Here is a 19,447-nt window from a genome sequence, read left to right on the forward strand (position 1 = left end):
CCAAATCCACACTATCCCCAAATGAGAAAATTTTCTTATCGCTCGGAATCTCTCTAAAGATCCCCGTTTGACCATAATCACAATCATTGGGACACCTTAGTTGTTGACTTGTAAGTAAGATGAGCATAGTTTTTCCATTCTCAAGTGATGTTTTCAAGAGTTCCTCTTCCAATGATGTGCATAGATGGCTTCTAGTGTCTCATTTCATTATCATCGTTATTGTCTCCCATTGTCATCAAATTCATCACCATCATCATTGTATTTCATTGTCCTCATACCAAATTTCCTTTCAAGTACATATGTTTATGAATTAACCTCCTATATTTCAAATGCATTCTTTGCAATAAACTGAGTTTCCACCTTTGAATTAGTGTCATTGATATATCTCAAAGGTTGTGAGTTGGAACCAAGCATATGTTGTCGTAATTTTGTTTCTTTGGCCATAGTTATAGTTAAAAGAATCATTGACTTTAATGTTTTCCTTCACTCCCTTTCCACTATGAGGATACAAGAGATTTGATTATGTGTCATGCCCATGATATCAACATATATAGTCTAGCCAGATCCAAACATAAATATCCACTTGGCCCTTGTGACATTTTTTTCTCATTGTTTCATCCTATTTGTTCATTCATATCCTACTCCCACACTACTTGTTATTAGTAAGCAAAAAAGCAAATGAAGATTATTGTATAATAATCCATGCTTAAGACCGAGAAATTACTTCGAATATTCACGTTATCATTCGTTTTGTTAGTAAGACGGTCACATTCTAATGAAGCGGTTTTCATCATTTGGAATTGTTAAATGTGTCTTAACTTGGTTTTGTATCATCGTTGTTATAAACTTAGCCGAAGACCTATCATAAACTTGTCACTCTTGCAAGATTAGTTATCATCATGCTCAAGGTTTCTCAAGTTTCTTGCATTTATTCCAACCCAATGAGTATCAGGAAGTTTTGTGAAGGGTATTTCTATCATGTCATATAATGGTTCCCTCTTATCTAATAAAACTTGGTCCCCAAACATTTGAAAAAGTATTGGAATTTCGGGATCACCAATAAAAAAGAAACATCTTGCCAATGATAGGATATATTTGTTAAACATTGATGATGAAAGGTTGACACCTTCAAAACCCACAATGAATAACAATATAAGATATTACCCATAACAATGTCCTTGATCATTTACGGGAAAGGTTTTGTGCAAGTGTTTGCCTAAAGAAGCTCAAGTGGTAGAGCTTCAAATGGATAAGGGCCAACAATGTTTGTAGCTTGGGTGAGAAAGCTTGATATGGATATGGGTCCTCACTCTGTAATCATAGAGGAATGTATTCAAGTGTTTTGATTTGCGAAAACATCCATCTCGATGCTACAACAAAAAACTCACGGGAACTTTCGCATGCATGTCCATCGCCTCCGTGATCCAGTTACTCAATGGAATTGAGGTAACAATCATTTATGGTTGATCAAGGTTATAAAGCCCAAAGCTTGAGCATTGGATGGTCATGAGAAGGAATGTATATACATCTATTTGATCAATATAAATCATTGGCAACAGAGTAGGAACAATCTGAATCACATTACATTGAGGAAGGCCATAATTGCTGCATATTATTATTGTTGAGCTTTCATACAATTGTTAACAGTTACATCATCCTTTGGGAGAAACCTGTTTACAGACCTGAAGGTTCTCTTCTTTGCAAAATTCATGTACAGTTTTTATTTATTGAATTTTTACATGATACTAATATAAATCGACTCCAAATGTGGAGACCTCGCCCCTTCCCCTCCCCCTCCCCCTCCTTTCCTTTCTTTTCAAGAGAAAAGTTACAACATTGTTAAATCAAGTGGTTTCTGATAGCCCCATCACTAAAAATGAGTTGTTTTCCAGTTCAGTCACTACATTTTAATGGTTTCCCATGGACACATCACTACATTTAGTTGTTTTCCATAGAACCATTTTCCATATGGTTACATACTTGAAATTTTACATCTAAGGAAACGTTATTTCAAAGGTACTTTTTGTTTTTGTTTTTGTTTCTTTTTGTTTTATAAGGAATTCACAGATTCTTGTAATGCTTCTTTGATAATCCTTCTGAGTATTTTCTGTATTCTCATCTCACATCCTCTGGCAATGATGTCTTCCAACATCTTCCAAGCTTCATCAATCTTACCATGCTTACAAAGACCACCAATCAAGGTTGTATATGTGGCAAGTGTGGATTTGAATCCTTTTTCCTTCATCGCTGAGAGGGTAGACACCGCGAGTTCAATTTTCCCAATAGCAAAATAAGCATCCATTAGCAACGTGTAAGTGACCACATCAGGATCGTGCCCATGAGCTTTCATGTTCTCAATGACTTCTAAAGCTTGCTCTACATGTCCACCTTTACACAAACCCTTGACAAAAGTATTGTAAGTAATCATATTCGGGATAAAACCAGTTTTTTGCATCTTTTGATATGTGGATATGGCTTCTTCTTTCCTTCCAGCACTGAAAAGGGCATCGATCAATGTGTTATAGATATGGTTATTGGGCCTATATCCTTTCATTACCATTTCTTTAACAAGGTTCAAAGCTTCTTCTGGCATCCCTTTCTTGCAAAGCCAATTTATGACTGTTGAGTATGTTATCACACTAGGGTTATTTCCCTTTTCCAACATCTTCTTGATAGTGGTAAGGGCGCCTTCTACATTGCCAGCCTTGAAAAGACCATCAATTAAGGTTGTATACGTGATCGTATTTGGTCTATAACCGTCCATATTCATCTCTTCCAACACTGATAATGCTTCATTTACATGCCCAATTTTGCATAACCCATTAAACAATGTATTATATGTTACAACATTAACACCATGTTTGGACTTCATCCTTTGAAAGACTTGTATCCCCATCTCGGCCCTTCCCATCTTGAAAAGGCTATCCATCAGCTTGTTTTGCATTGTAGTGTGAGGATTGATACCTTTCCCGATCATTTCATCTAAGATTTCCATGGCATTGACTACCCTTCCTTCCTTTACCAAGCCATTGATAAGTGTGCTGTAAGTGATATCATCAGGATTACACCCTTGTTCTTTCATCTTAGAAAAAACTGACATTGCTCGGTCTCCTCTACCAGCCTTGAAGATACCATCTACTAATCCGTTGTATGTTCTAATGTCTACACATGACTCTTCTTGAGTTATGATATCACTCAAAAGCTGCAATGCTTCATCAATTTTTCCCTCTCTACATAACCAGCTGATTAAGATGTTGTGAGTTACAACATCGGGTGAGGTTCCGGTTTCCTTCATAGCTTTATAAACTGAGACAGCTGTTGTGGCTTTACCTTGCCTTAAAAGACCATGAATCACGGTGTTATAAACCTTTCTCCCCGGATCACATCCGGACAATATCATCACCTCTAAGAAAGCAGCGGCTTTCTCGGATTTCTTCATCCTTACAAAGCCATATATAAGCAGCCTATATGTGACGATGTTAGGATCACATCCCATTCTTAACATATCTTCAAGAGTTTCTAGTGCCTTCGCTTCATCATCTACTTTAAGGAAACCATCTATCAAAGCATGGAAAATGTATCTATTTGGTGCACAATCTCGACTTGTCATATCATCAAGAAGAGCTCGACCTCTGTTCAATTCTCCACTTCTACATAGGGCTACAATAAGGACAGCATAGTTCATGCTATCAGGGAAGAATCCATTACTACGCATTTGATCAAAAACCACAGTAGCTTCATTAACCCGACTAGCCGAGATAAGAACGCTTATATACTCTTTATATGTGCTACATGTGGGTTTACAGTTATATTCATTTTTCATGGATTGAAATGCATAGATAGCCTCTTCAACCATGCCAGAGGAGCCATAGCATCTTATGAGAACATTGAAAGGTGTATCTGTGATGGCTAATCCCAACCTTTTCATTCTATCCACGAAATTCCATATGATTTCTCCTTCTTGTGATCTTCCAAGGATACTGATGAGACAATGGAATGTGCTTAAATCATGAGTAAAATGAGGTACCTTATCTGCCCACTCGAAAACCTGGAGAGCAAGATCAGCATTTGCTGTCATTCTTAGAATTTCACAGAAAAGCTTCGGTTGGAGAAGAGATGCGATGGAAGAGAGGGATTCTTCTAGAACAGGGTTCCATCTTGCATCTTCTTCTGAGAGCATGGATTGTATCATTTTTGCTTTGTTATTAGGCAAGAGGATCAAATTACTGTCTTTCTGATTATGATTATTAATCTCCAGATCTTTAAAAGAAGGAAAGAATAAAGCATTTTCCTCTTCACCTTCCTCTTCTTCTTGTTCTTCTTCATGTTGCAGATAGTGTTGTTGTTGGAGGTATGATCTGCAACACAGAGCACGCCTGCTATTTGGGAAGAAGACTGATGAATTACATCGAAGAAAACGAGTGGTGAATATGCTATTGAGATTGTTGCAGAACAGAGGAGAACAGGAAGAAGAAGAAGAAGAAGAATGAGGGCGGTTCCATAGCCGTGAAGTAGCTGGCAGATACATACTTGGCCAGCACTCAGAGTTCCATCTCTATCTCCATTTCTCTCTCTCTCACTCTCACTCTCCCACTCTCCCACTCTCTCTCTCTAATCCACAGAGACTGTGTATGGATAAGCAAGCAGATTTTCTGGATGTACACATGGGCCCACCTTACCTGAGATCCCAGACGCCCATCTCTTATCACAAAATATGTGCATACTGTAGCCTGTTTTGTGAGATACGAAAGATGGTAGAGATATTTCTTCTAAATATCAGCATGTAACCCCTCTTTTATTATCCGAAATGCCCCCATCAAAACTTTGTCTTTAATCAATGGATCTTCTTATGTGCTCCCCAAACAAGATTTCATAATTTACTCCTCATCATTAGGGCTTTGATTATTACACAATTCTCTTCATCCTGTAATCACATGTCGATTCCTTATTAAGTTACCCACGTGATGTGTTTTATTGAAGTCACAATTCATTTGTCAGATCTTTAATCTGACACAGCCTCAACAAGAGAAGTGGGGTCATTGCGAAAGTTTCCAAACATTTCAACTAAAGCAGATATGTGCAATGCTGCAAAGGTTCTTACCTAGTCACATGTGGAAGGCCAGTAAACTTAAGCTAAAACTAATTGATAACAAAAAGAAACATTATGTTCAAGTATTTGTAACTTTGCTTCATTCAGTTTCAATAGCATAAACTTATTTACAGCATCCAATCATAGTTCTAGCCATACGTCTCATTCGTGTCATACTCAAACGCCAATATTCGTATCATACTCATACGTGAAAAGGCTCCAAGTATGATTGAAATCCATACGCGGTACATAGATATATTATATATACATATGGTGTATATGGTGTACATAGTGTGTGTGTGTGTGTGAGGGGGAGAGAGAGAGAGAGAGAGAGAGCGTGTGTGGTCTAGAGAGAGAAGCCCTGTTTTGCATGTGTGAGGAGACAGTGATTGAGTGTATATCTAGACTCTAGAGAGAGAGAGAGAGAGAGGAGCTATGGGTTTTGTCTGTGTGAGGGAGTATGTAATATGTATATTAGATATCTAGATTTTGTAGAGAGAGAAAATCTGTCAGTTCTCGTGTGAGAGAGAGAGAGAGTGTGTGTATGTGTGTCAGATATCACTTCTATTCACAAAATATTATGAATATCAAAAATTAAAAAAACCAAAAAAAAGTCAAAAAAAAAAAAAACCAAACGAATATCGCGTATCATACGCATACGTTTGCAAACGTTCGCGTACGTCCAGTAAATTGGACGTACGCGAATATTAGGAACTATGCATCCAATAGGACGTGAAATCTTGTCAAAATAATTCTTCATAAAATGTTACCCCAGGTTAACTGAAGAAAGGGATAAAAAAAGCAACATGAATCCCCAAATAGAAAATGCAATGCCCCATTCAGGGAATCAGCTACAATACATTAATCACACAAAATGCTATTTTGATTCACTTTCACCAACTTTAACAAAAGTGTCAACTTGATTTTTTACAAAGCTGATCTAATATCAAGTTCGAATATTCCAAAGGAATCTTGCTTCCCCTCGAGCATAACTTCTTTGCATAATATCAGCCTTCCAAAGGTGTTTAAAACAGCAAATACAGAATAACTTCTAGAGTACAAGCATTTTGGATGCGTGATTTTACATCAATGAAGTACTGGAAACCTTTTCATACAACACCATGGGTGTAATTTTGTAATTGCTGCATAACTGAGGGCATTTTTTGAGCCCCCCTATGACTAGTTAAATGGAAAAAGTGGTATGTTTGAATTTTCAATGAATTACAGAGAGAACTGCCTATTTATAATAAACTCAGCATTTCTATACATGAAACCATCCTTAATGGATGCCACCAAGCCAAAAAACAAATCCAGGTTTCAAAACAGATTACGAAGCTGTTGGTTTTCCCTCCTGAGAGCCTGAATTTCATCTATCATTTCTGCCTGTTTTGCTTGAAAACCATCCATCATACCCACCATTTCTGTCTGCAAGATACAAATACAAATCCATTGATATTAGAACAGTTAAATCTTCAGCTGAGATACATTTGTCTCCTTGTCAGACATTTGGGCATCGATTTCAGAAACTAAAAAAACCTGTAGGATGTGGAATTGTCGTAAGAGCTCCAAATGAAGATTCTGCACATCATCGTGTATTGCCTTCTGAACAGCCCCAAGACTCTCTTCCAGGGTGCGTTGCACCAATTGAAGAGCAAAGGAAGGCGGTCCTTGATGTGTGTTGTCTTGTTGAGTTCTGGATGCAAGAAGATTCGCATTACCCTGTAATCAAGTTATGTCAAGAAGTTCATAGGAAGTTAACATTCAGGAATCCGAAGAAAAGCATGGGAGGCAAATTTAACAACTTCAAGTAAGCAATCAAGGTACATACATTTAAAGAACCTGATGCCATTGGTGTTAGCATTCCTCCATCAGACCTTAATCCATGACCATTTTCCCCTTCCTTCCTCCCGTCCAATATCCGCTCCGCTACATTGTGATCATCAACATTTTCAGAGCTTATCTTCTTCTGCCTTGGAGAGCCTCCACTCGATATCGGTGTTTCAATACTACTTGAAAGGATATTACGAGACATATGATGAGACTTATCAGAGTATGACATTAACTTTCGGCTTGGCGCTGTTACTGTTGACTCAGACATATTGTCCAGGCTCATACTCGCACTACCTGTATTAAATATTCCTTTCATCATTCACTCATGAATCAAAACATTTCTTCAACTTCCAATATGAATGCAAAAGTTCTACCTCCAAGATTTAATCCATCGGAAGCCAGACTAGAGAACGTATCACCTGGACTTGACAAGGATGCACGAGTAGATAGACCATTGGATGTTGAAACTAAACTACGTGAAGCAAATCTTGACACTGTATGGGTTCGAACAGTTACTTTCTCAGCGACATCACCACCTCCCCATGCCTCAGGTGGTGTAACGGATGGAGACCTATCTCCCTTCGGAGACTTGAGAGAAACAGGAGTACTTATCAATGGCGGTATCGGAAAGGGCTCTGCCTGCATATCCTCCTGACAAATGTTTTAAACATGTCACTACTGCATTTCTGTATATTGTTCAAATGCTACAAAGAGACAGTGTGAACATAATCATCTTTCAAGCTTTCAAACCTGGAAAGACGCACTTGCAGGTGATTGACTATCATCCTTAAGCTCATCTATGGATGGAAACCGTCGAATGCCACCAGGTGGAGCCGCTCCCCATGCCATCTTACGATCTCCACCAAAATCTTTTCTCAAATCATCATTTGAGTTCCAAAAGTTGGAAACGGAAGGGGTTATGGGTTGAACATCCACCAGTGGAGAGAAAACCTCCATGTCATCCTTAATAATGTAGGAGTTCCGAGGCGTCTGCAGTCGGGAGAAGGTGGCTTTACCTAATGGTTGGTTGACAGAAGAAGACAAGAAACTGGTTTCCTCACTACTGGAGTTGGATCCTAAAGTTCCAGACCCAATGGAAGAATTCATCCCTGCTGATGCAGAATTATCTGATGCTGAGCGACCTGATGGCTTGACTGGAAAAGATGAGAGGGCAGTGCGACCGGAAGCACTTGTTGATGGTGGCAGAGGATCTGGCATAAGAACAGAATCTTCGCCTGTAACGCCCAAAAGAGCCACTTCCAAACTGCAACTTGCTTCATTCACAGATATGGGATTGGATCGTTGCCAGCAAAGACTTGTGACTGCCTGATACATATCCAATCATGCAATGATTAAAACAACTCTACAGCAGGCATGCGTACATATACCTGCAAAGGACTTTAAACTTACATTTTCAAACATTTTGACTTCCCATGTGAGCTGAATACAGGAACTCCATAATTCAAACACAAAATACAAACTTCCAGGTTCTCTGGCCATTCTAGCTACACAGAAGAAGTGTGGCAAGTATGGAGAAGGACCAATATGTATTTCCCACTTTTATCGACACTAGGTTCACAATCAGGCTTGCATTATTTGATGCTTCATACATAACTGTAGCTGTTCTATCTATACAGGAAAAAAACTAAGGAAAAAGATAATGTGCATTTTCCAGTTCTCTCGATGCTCTTAATGCCTATCTCAACATGAGGTCCACTAGAAACAATGGGAAACATTGTATAATTTAATGCTACATGCTTCCTGTACTTTACTCTAAAGCATTTAAAACTTCTATGATACAACATTTCACATAATGAACATAAATGTGCTTACTATCAATAGACATTATCATGCTCTTCATTTCCAGAAAGGTGTAAATTATGCTATCCTTGACTCAGTAATTTCTAATCTTTAACACCCATCTACACATCACATTATGGTTACTCTCAAAAGGACTTAAGTTTATTCACATTGCACATGCACTTTGAGATATGTTTCTTGGTATGATTGCCAGAGCCTACTTATTTTATGCTCCTTGCTAATCCAGTTCAACATGAAAACTACAGTTTTTATTTGACAAAATCATAATTGATAAAAAATAAATGACAGTTTAGTTCCTAGATTTACCTCAGATGAACCATAGGCACGAAGAATTGTAAAAGGCTGAGGCTTTCCACGAACATCATAGAAGACAACACGACCACTGTTTGTTCCAGCAGCTAAAACTAGTCCATCATCTTTGAAGGCTAAAGAAGAAAATGGTGCCTCAGATGGGATACAATGTACAGGTTTTCTCATTCCAGGGTCAAATGTGTACAGTTTTTTGTCTAAGCCAACACTGATAATCATCTGCAACTCAATATACATCAGTTTAACTACGTCCAATTACATTCCAACCTTTTACTTAATATACATCAATTTCTATTGTATTAGTCTATAGGGCATACTTAGAGAATAACCTTATCATTACAGGGGGAAAATGTTACGCCTGTAGTAGGTGCTGAATGTTGTTTAATCCATGATACCTGAAGGTAGACATTTGGAGGACATTAAACATAAACATTTTTAGTGACAATTATTAGGAACTTGAATGTAGTGCATTAAAATCTTCCATCATCATTATGGACAGAGGTCGCTAAATAAATAACATTTTGCCATATCAATCCACCATTAGCAATGGAAGGATTCATCAAAATGCATGATGTGGAGGATGATAAACAATGGAGATGTATCCTCATTGATATCTGCTCCTGTAAAGACAACAGACTACAAAAAAGATTAATACCTTAGAACTCCGTCCAGTGGTATCCCAAAGATGTATAGAGCCATCATCTCCAGCTGTCACTAAAAGATGTCTGCTCAATCTTGAAGAATCCAGCACTCTCAAAACCTATATCCAGTAAACTGTATGAAATTAGCACCTCATGCAGATGTTCCACCATGTATTGTGCCTTCAAGTTAACCAGTGGCTCATGTTAATTATGGCTTCCAACATTCACCTGACCCTGAGGATCTTTTAATTCTGCAGCCCGGGTTCCTGACGCAAGATTGTGTAGAATCAAATCTCCTTTAACGCTAATGGAAGCTAGATGCTCATCTTTATTGTTATAAATTACACCTGTAATTGTGTCAGTGTGTCCTTTCAGCCACTTTATGCAACGTTTCCGTTGCATGTCCCATATTCTGACCACCTTCCCAGTACCACCTGAAGAAAGATATCTTGAACCCTTTGAACTAAAGCTGATAGCTAAAATAGACTCCTGCATAACAATAATTAATCTGCATAAGGTATCACCATAAATATGTTGAATTGGTCGGTTTATACTACTTTTAGAACAATAAGATGGCTAAAATTACAATATGGACAAATAAGATAAGAAAAAATGAATCAGCAGAATGCAGAATTCAATAAGCCCTTGTGTCACATATGTTTTATTTGCAATGCTGTCATTACTTGAATACATAAATTCCACTTCAAATCATGCCTACCTGAGTTTGTACAAGCCTTTCCGTCTTGGTATGCTTTACTCTCATAATGTGTTAGCCGTCTCTTGTGCTTTACAATTATTTCGTTAGTGATCAGCTGTCTTGTTTTTTTCCATATTGACCATTCTATTTCCATTTTGTGAGCTCTATCCCCTCACTTCAATCCATTGAGCACTCATGATATGGTATCAAGGCCTACCTTATTGTTCATTTCAAGTCAGGGGTTTTACCTATGTTTTACGATTTTCCAAACATCATTCAATACTAAAGATTGTAGCATTCGGCCACCTTGTCTTGATTTCAGCATGAGCACAGCTAGCCTATTCACTCCTATTGACCTAGATTTCCTTAATTGCTATCTTCAATTTCAGCATGAGCACAGCCCGCTGGTTCAGTCCCATCTACATAGATTTTCTTCCTTGCACAATGAATTCTAATACAGCCCATACTCCTCGGTCACAGATGAGAGAAAAATATCAGATAAAACGATCTTGACTAGAACTGGTGTGATGCTTTAGTGGAGCCGAAGCATTGTTATTGCTCACTGCCTTGCTCCACCCATGGAAAATTGCTGATATTGGCATTGTTTTCGCAGTGAATTGAAAACTTGTTAACACAGCCTCTATGTTGAAGAAAAATTGTTCTAATTATGCATTCAAATTTCCAAGCTTCCTCATTCGAAGATATTGATAGAAATGAACGGTCATCAGAAGCTGACTTGGAAGCTGGTTTCATGACCCAAATGAAATCCAAAATCATATGGTTTCTCTACACGCATTTTACATTTCAGTTCTATCTGTGTATTAATTATTTCTGTCATAGACATGGTATATAACAAGCACAAGAGATTTTACTTTATTTTTTTCAATTGTGCACACTTGGCTTGCCCTTATTGCAGCAAGTCGAATCTATCCAATAGCATGTATGCCTCATCTGACCACATTGTCAAGCATGAAAGATGCAAGAAAATAGTGACCCTAGTAGTTTGTGATTATAGCTGACAGAAACAGTCAGAAACTTTCTTCATTTCTAAAATTAGGGAAACAGTATTTCCGGTTTTAATTTATTTTTTATGTCAAATTCAAAGCACCATGTGATCCTCTCGGGAACAGTTACATCCTATCAAACTAGGTAGTTAATTATAGTAAACAAGAGCCAAGTGCATTCATTAATTAATGAAGAGATTCAGGAAAGTCATTTGCACTCACATTAATATTGTCTCCAGTGTCACTACCAGAATGTGAAATGGACCCAAGGTTTTGACCATTTTTCATCCACAAAGAGATTTTCCGGTCCTCACCAGCACTGGCAACAACAATATCTACATATACATATAGCAAAGTTACTAATACTTTGTTAAAATACTAGAGAAATTACAAACATCCCAGGTAGTAGAATAGGGAGCATAGTTAATCTTTGATATACCAAAAGCACTAAAAAAATCTCACGCAAAAACAAAGTAGTATGGTAGAGATAAAAACAACAGTATCTGTACATCAATAGACCAGAATCCTATGGAACTTTGTGGAACTTTGTTCAATTAAACAGCTAAACAAATCTCAGACAGAAAGACAGCACAAGAGCAAAGAGAACAAAATTAAAACTGAAGATTGAAAAGGAAAAGAGGCGCGTACTTGTGTGATTCCATTTAACAGTGTTAACTTGAGAGCCAGGAGATGGTGAATATTGACAAGAACAAGGATCTCCTGTCTCTACCGAAACGTCAAAAAGCTTAACTGTGTCTCCCCCACAGGCAGAGATGAGGCATTGTCCAAAACTCATCCTGGATCACTAATCTCAGAGGGAAAGAATGCGGTTCCGAAGAAGAGGCTATGGCGGATCTGAACAGACGATCCAAATCTTTCCGCTAAGCGAGGGAAAACCAAACGACAATGTTGGGATCCTCCTCCTCCTCCTCCTCCTCCTGCTCTCAAGGGCAGGTCATCCTCTTTCCTTCCTTGCTCTGCTTTTCTTTGCTTTCTTGAGTTCGTGGAAAAGGATTTCTACTGCTTCGACCTTCTCCCTCCTGCGCCAAAGGATGTCTTCTTCTTTTCTGCGTCTGCGTCTGCGTCTGCGTCTGCGTCTGCGCGTGAAGGCGGGGGGGGAAGCTTCAGAAGGAAGCCATTGGTTTAAAATTTGTCCTTGCCATCATCATGCCCATGCCCATATGTATATGTCCATGCCATCTTCATGCCCATGTCCATGCCAATCCACATGCACATGTGCATGCCATCATCATGCCCATGCCCATGCACATACCCATGTCGATGCCATCATCGTGCCCATCCATGCACATGCACATGCACATGCCCATGACATACCCTGCCCATGTACGTACCCATGTCCATGCCATCATCATGCCCATCCATGCACATCCACATGCCCATGCACATACCCATGTCCATGCCATCATCCCTCCCGCATAGTAATAAAGAGGCTTGGTGAGGAAATCACGGTCACGAAGGACGGTGTAGGCTGCACATTCCGAAGGGCGCGTGTGAACTGCACCGTCAGATCCTTATCCACACAAAAAAAGTGTGTGTGTACGTAATTTACCCGACTCTGTCCAGCCTCAGTCACATCGAACCCAAGCTAATGAAATTTCTAACCCGGCTCTTTCCAACCTTTATCACGTCTAACCTGGGCCAATAAAATTTAGGGAAAAGTACTAGGATACCCCTGGAAGTTCATCTATTTACCAAAATGCCCCTGGAAGTTCCAAATTTACCAAACTACCCCTATGTCCAAAAAATTACACTTTATAAAGTAATTATACACTCAAATCTTTGGTAAATAGGGCTAGTTCGGGTTCATTTCTTCCATCTTTGGTAAATTGGGCGTGTAGATTTGAGTGTATAATTACTTTAAAGAGTGTAATTTTTTGGATATAGGGGTAGTTTGGTAGATTTGGAACTTAACGGGGCATTCTGGTAAATAGACAAACTTCCAGGGGTATCTTGGTACTTTTCCCTAAAATTTATAATTGGACGGATAAATTTGCATCCAGGGGTATCTTGGTACTTTTCCATCTAACTTGGTGAACTAAGAAAAAAGTGATGAGAGAGAGAGAGAGAGAAATAGTGCCCAGATGGATGTAGGTCAGTTGGTAAGGTTGCCCAATGGAGACCAGGTGGTCATGGGTTCAACCCCTACATTCCACAGTGGCATCTAGTGAAATAGAGATATATATGAAGTATATAATAGAGAGGTGAGGAAATTGGGTTTCGAACCCAAGACACAGTGCTTGTAGTGTTATCGACTTACCACTGGGGTAAGCTAATTACGATAAAAAAAGAGAGAGAAATAGTAGCGATTATGGATGGTGGTGTTTTTTTGTTTCGTTTCTGTCAGTAGCAAAAAAATGATCGTCATGTGGCAAGTGGTATTTGTGTAGTTTTTCTTCGAATCCATGAATGGAAAAAGATTATATGTTGTGCCCCTAGATTTTGGGTGTCTTGAAAACCACAAAAACACGGTTGGAAACAAGAGAATTGAGACAAAAAGAAGATGATTCTTTATCAAGTGAGAGAGGTACAAGTTTACAACCATCCCACCATTGGGACAAAAACACAAAAGAGGGACTTGAGAGAGAGAGAGAGAGAGAGAGAGAGAGAGAGAGAGAGAGAGAGAGAGAGAGAGAGATTCTATTATCGTCTTCAGAGGTCAAATATGACCTATGAGACCAAAAATATTACATTTCACGTGATACATGTCAAAGTGAGTAGCAAGTCTCGATGTTCGAGAACTTTACCAATGAATGTTGCAATCGAGAGTGCACATTGTGGTTGTGAGAGAAATTCATGCAAAGATTGGTCTTGGTCGAAGATGTGTGGAAAGTTGGTCGAATATGATCAAAGGTAGAGCATTGTATCAAAGTGTGATACGTAGACTCTCAGACTTGTTTAGGGCAAAGTGTGCGTAGTCAACCATTCTCATCGCTTGTGCCCCAACGCCCTATCTCACATCGCAATGCATGTAAGCTAAGTCTCATAGAAGCAATGGTTCGAATGGTAGAGAGAGAGAGTGTGTGTGTTGAGTGACAAGCTCAACATTGAGTGCGTAATACGATACGTAATCCAGTGCGTAGACTGGGTGCGTAAAACAATACGCATAACATGGCCGTATCGGTGCGTAAACCTCGTAAGGAATAATTTTGGGAGTTAGTGTAGTAGGCTCATTTATGAGCATTCAAGAACTGTCAGTACTTGTGTCAGCCCAATTGTCAGGGCTTGTATAAAAGGTGCTCACTGAGCACGATGTATAGAGAGAGAGTCATTATTTTGAATTGGAGTTTTTCTGTTGTCTGCTCTCTCTCTCTTTGTCTCTCCATCTCCATCTTTGCGTTTCATGTGTTTTATCAAACTGTCTTATTCCTTCGAACTGTGTACTCTATGTTTACGCACATGCTTCCGCACAACGTATTCTTTTACATGGTATCAGAGCGCGAGGGTTGAAGTCCTCTGCAGCCGACAATCGAAAGCTTGCGACAAAACAGAGTTGAAGTTGTTCTTTGTGTTTTTTCGGAAAAGAAAAAGACAGCAAATATGGACAGAGGAATGGCTAGCTCGCTCCCGGCGGAGAAGCTCGACAAATCCAACTATGCATCTTGGTCGTACAAGATGCACCAATACCAGCTTGGGCACAATTACTGGAGTTATGTCGACGGAGCTAACGACACAACACCTGATGCGGCACACAAGGACTTTCTAGTGTGGGAACAAGCAACAAGCAGAGTGATGTACTGCTTTGTGTCCAGTGTTGGAGATCAGTTGCGGAGCCATATCCGAGACGCCAAGATGCCAAAGGAAGTTGGGGGAAACTTGAAGAAGGTCTTCGCCGCAAGCACTGCAGCCTGGAAGCTGCAACTCCGACAAGAGTTGAGCAATGTCTGACAGAAGGACATGTCGGTGGCTGATTACACGGCCCTTGTGACTCACTTGCCTCTATCAATGTTTCTGTGGAGGAAGATGAGATGGTATAGATCTGTCTTGGGGGCCTGACATCTAAGTTCGGAGCATTCCGAATGGTGGTCTGCACGAGGGAGAATACGCCTTCGTTTTTTGAGCTTCAGTGCTCCCGGTGGAGAAGCTCGACAGATCCAACTACGCATCTTGGTCGTACAAGATGCACCAATACCAGCTTGGGCACAATTACTAGAGTTATGTCGACGAAGCTAACGACACAGCACCTGATGCGGCACACAAGGACTTTCTAGTGTGGGAACAAGCAACAAGCAGAGTGATGTACTGCTTTGCGTCCAGTGTCGGAGATCAGCTGCGGAACCATATCCGAGACGCCAAGATGCCAAAGGAAGCTTGGGGAAACTTGAAGAAGGTCTTCGCCGCAAGCACTGCAACCCGGAAGCTGCAACTCCAACTAGAGTTGAGCAATGTCTGAGAGAAGGACATGTCGGTGGTTGATTACACGGCCTCTGTGACTCACTTGTCTCTATCAATGTTTCTGTGGAGGAAGATGAGATGGTATAGATCTGTCTTGGGGGCCTGGCGTCTGCACGAGGGAGAATACACCTTCGTATTTTGAGCTTCAGTGAATGTTGCTCGTAGAAGAAAACCACGCGGGTGCATCGATGAGTGCGCACGCTAATGGCAAGATGCTCTACACGAAGGATGATAGGCCTCGTGGTCGTGGTGGATGAGGCGGATCGGCGCGCAATGGAGGCAGCCGACAAGAGCAGAACAGGCGGCATGGTCGAAACGCTGACAACGATTCCGGACCCTCCACAAGCAGGGGGAGTCATGGTAGCACCAGAAGTCGGCAAGAGAAGGCTGTGTCTGAATGCTGGTACTATGGCAAGAAAGGCCACAAGGAGAGCGAGTGCTGGAAGAAACAAGCTGATTCGGACAAAGCGGGATCGAGCGGAAGAGATGCAAGAAGGCGTCAAAAGTCGCACTACGCTGAGGGCTCCAAACGAGTCGAGAATGGATCGGGCCCTGCCTTTGTAATGAAGCACAAGGCCAATTCAATGGTCATGAACACCTCGAAATCGAGCGAGGTGTGGTATGTTGATTCTAGAGCGTCAAATCATATAACAAGTCACGAGCAATGGTTCTCGTACTTGGAGAAACCGGAATCGCAAGGAGTGGTTGAAACGGGAGACGACACTCCGCATACCATCAAACATGTCGGCGAAGTTCCCCTCAACCACGTCGGGCAAAAAGGGAAACTTATGAACATGTTGCACGTCCCGACAATAACGAAGAAGTTAGTGTCGGTTGGTCAGATCGTCGACCAAGGGATGCATGTTCGATTCACGCATCTCGGTTGCTTCATTGAAGAAGAAGGTAAAGTGATCGCGCAAGGGCGCCGTGAAGGGAGGATGTTTGTCCGCGAAACCAACAATGTTGGCACCGCTATGTTTGCGAAAGGGCAGAAGGTCGAGTCGGACATCGACCTGTGGCACAAACGGTTCAGCCATGTAAATTTCCCACGGCTTTGTGAGATGTAGACAAAGAACATTGTTTTCGGCTTGCCGAAATTTTGGGGCCGGAATGGTCAAGTTTGCGAAGCCTGTCAGATGGGAAAACAATGCCGACTTCCATTCCCCAACGAGCGTAATCATAGTCGAAATCCGCTCGATTTAATCCATTTGGATGTGTGGGGACCGACACAGAACGTGAGTCTTGGTGGAAGCCGTTACTTTGTAACCTTCATCAACGACTTCACTCGGCACACGTGGGCATGCACAATCGCGAAGAAGAGTGAAGTCTTCGCGTGTTTCTTGAAGGTGAAGAGTCTTGCGGAAAGGGAAACGAGGCGTAAGATCAAATGCCTACGGTCTGATGGCGGGAAGGAGTACTTCTCTGACCAGTTCACAAGTTAGCTACAGAAGGAGGGAATTCAACGTGAATTCTCATGTAGATATACGCCGGAGCAGAATGGTGTAGCCGAAAGGAAGAATTAGATGATTGAAGAAGCGGCCAGGGCAATGCTTGAAGAGAAGCATATGTCGAAATTCTATTGGGCTGAAGCCGTGAAGACGGCTGTCTACTTGGAGAATTAGACTTCTGCTAATGGAGAAGTGTCGCCACAAGAGCTATATCTCAGAAAGAAGCCGAACATGGCACATTTGAGGATTTTCGGCAGCATCGCGTATGTGCACATGCCGAAGGAGAAAAGGAGGAAGCTGGATGCCAAAGCCGAGAAATGTATCTTGGTCGGCTATTCAGACGAGCAGAAGGGGTATAAGTGTTACAACCCCCGAATGAAGGAAGTATGCGTAAGCCGAGATGTCGTGTTCGACGAGTCCGCTTCGTGGTACTTGCCTTCACCTCCAACTCCTCATGACTCCATTCCAAATTTTGAGGACGACGTTAGCGAGGCCGAAATGCCTCCGCACGATGAAGAAATCGGAGCTCTGAGAGAGAGTCCGATCTCATTTCGGCTAAGCAGGCCGAACGAGGGGTTAGGCCGAGATGACCAACTAGATGATGAGACGGTGAGTAGTGGAGACTCGGCCGTGATGTCCCCGCGTAAAGAACCGAGGAGATTGTTTACACGCAAGGAGAAGGGGAAGAAGAAGACGTCGGAATACGATTTTGGTAGTGTCGAGTCAGTTCGAAGCGAATTTGACCTTGAGCCAATCGGAAAGGAACCTCTACGAAAGAGGTTGAAATTGGCTGAAAAGGCCGTTAAATCGGGTAATCACGATTTACGCCAATCTACCCGCAAAAAGAACCCCGTAAAGAGGTACGGGTATAATGAATACATGGCTCACCATTATGCGTATATGACGTGAGTGGCGGAAGTGCGTGAGCCGGAGAGCTACACAGAAGCGGCGAAATACGCAAATTGGCGTCCCACGATGGAGGAAGAGATGCGCGCCTTAACGCAGAACGAGACATGGGACCTGGTTGACACACCGAAGGGTGTGAAGCCGATTGGCTGCCAGTGGGTGTATAAAGTGAAATACAACACAAATAGCTCCGTCAACCGCTACAAGGCTCGTTTAGTAGTTAAAGGCTACACGCAGAAGCAAGGCGTGGACTATGATGAGACCTTCGTGCCTGTTGCGAAGATGACTATTGTGCGAGTCCTGCTAGCCGTAGCAGCGGCAAAGGGGTGGCACTTACATTAGATGGATGTAAAGAATGTGTTCCTATAAGGCGATCTTGAGGAACAGGTGTACATGGTACAACCCCCCGGATTTCTATCCGAACAAAACACCTCGGCAGTTTGCTGATTGAAGAAGTCCTTATACACTAAAGCAAGCCCCGCGAGATTGGAACGCAAAGATTACGCAACAGTTGTGTAGGATGGGGTTTGTGCCGTCGAAATTAGACTCTTCTCTATTTGTTTGGCAAGGTCAATATGGACCAATCAACCTGCTCTTGTATGTTGACGATTTAGTCATCGTCGGTGCCAACCTTGATGAAATCTGCCGCGTTGTCGTGAAGATTTTCGGCAATAGTGTGAAAATCCCATAAAACGTACAAAATCGAGTATGAATCATGTAATACAATAATTGTGAAGATAACATTTTTAATATCTAAGTACAAAATGATGGAGGTTTCGAATGCACTTTATTACACGAGAAATGGACAACTAAATGTCAAGATATGAGGGTATAAAGTTTGTGAAAAGAAAAGAGAAAATTGTGAGATATCCCACATAGGCACGACAAATACGGCTCTCATCATATATAAGGTGGAGCAAAAGATATTATCTTTGTGTCTATGTGTGGAGCATAGAGAGTTCAAGGTAACTTGAACTTAGAATGGAGGTGGCGAGGTACTCGAAAAGGGTTTTGGCCAACCAAAACCGGACCGGCGATGGAGCCGGTGATCCGACGGCATCCGACCGGTATCCGGCGGCGGCATGCGGCACCGGTATCCGGCGACGGCATCCGGCGAACCGGCGACTAGATAAAATAAATATATAAAAATATATACATATTTAGGAGGGCAAGTATGGATTTGAACCTTGCACCTCCAAGTTAGGAGTCAAATGGCTTACCATTAAGCCATAGTATTTAGTTGAAATTATATTTCTATCATTGTACTTTTACATGTAAATTCTCATCCA

General features: G+C 41.2%; 2 protein-coding genes across 2 annotated transcripts; both read right to left on the reverse strand.

Annotated features, from left to right (window-relative positions):
- Window positions 1–2,020: 2,020 nt before the first annotated feature.
- LOC147860620 (uncharacterized) lies at window positions 2,021–4,613 on the reverse strand. Its single transcript, XM_087324337.1, has one exon. The coding sequence runs from the start codon at window positions 4,526–4,528 to the stop codon at window positions 2,051–2,053; it is 2,478 nt and encodes an 825-aa protein (XP_087180463.1). The 5' UTR covers window positions 4,529–4,613; the 3' UTR covers window positions 2,021–2,050.
- Window positions 4,614–6,096: 1,483 nt separating this feature from the next.
- NEDD1 (Transducin/WD40 repeat-like superfamily protein) lies at window positions 6,097–12,308 on the reverse strand. Its single transcript, XM_087324338.1, has 11 exons — window positions 12,040–12,308; window positions 11,614–11,726; window positions 9,919–10,179; window positions 9,705–9,809; window positions 9,379–9,444; window positions 9,047–9,268; window positions 7,670–8,245; window positions 7,294–7,570; window positions 6,918–7,213; window positions 6,626–6,808; window positions 6,097–6,514 (listed from the first exon to the last, which is right to left on the reverse strand). Exons 1-11 carry the CDS (start codon window positions 12,185–12,187, stop codon window positions 6,407–6,409), a joined length of 2,355 nt encoding a protein of 784 aa, XP_087180464.1. The 5' UTR covers window positions 12,188–12,308; the 3' UTR covers window positions 6,097–6,406.
- Window positions 12,309–19,447: the final 7,139 nt, after the last annotated feature.

Source organism: Azolla caroliniana, unplaced genomic scaffold (genome assembly GCF_043228905.1).
Source record: "Azolla caroliniana isolate FFs.n. ecotype wild unplaced genomic scaffold, voAzoCaro1.0.p SCAF_9, whole genome shotgun sequence".
Classification (NCBI taxonomy): Eukaryota; Viridiplantae; Streptophyta; class Polypodiopsida; order Salviniales; family Salviniaceae; genus Azolla; species Azolla caroliniana.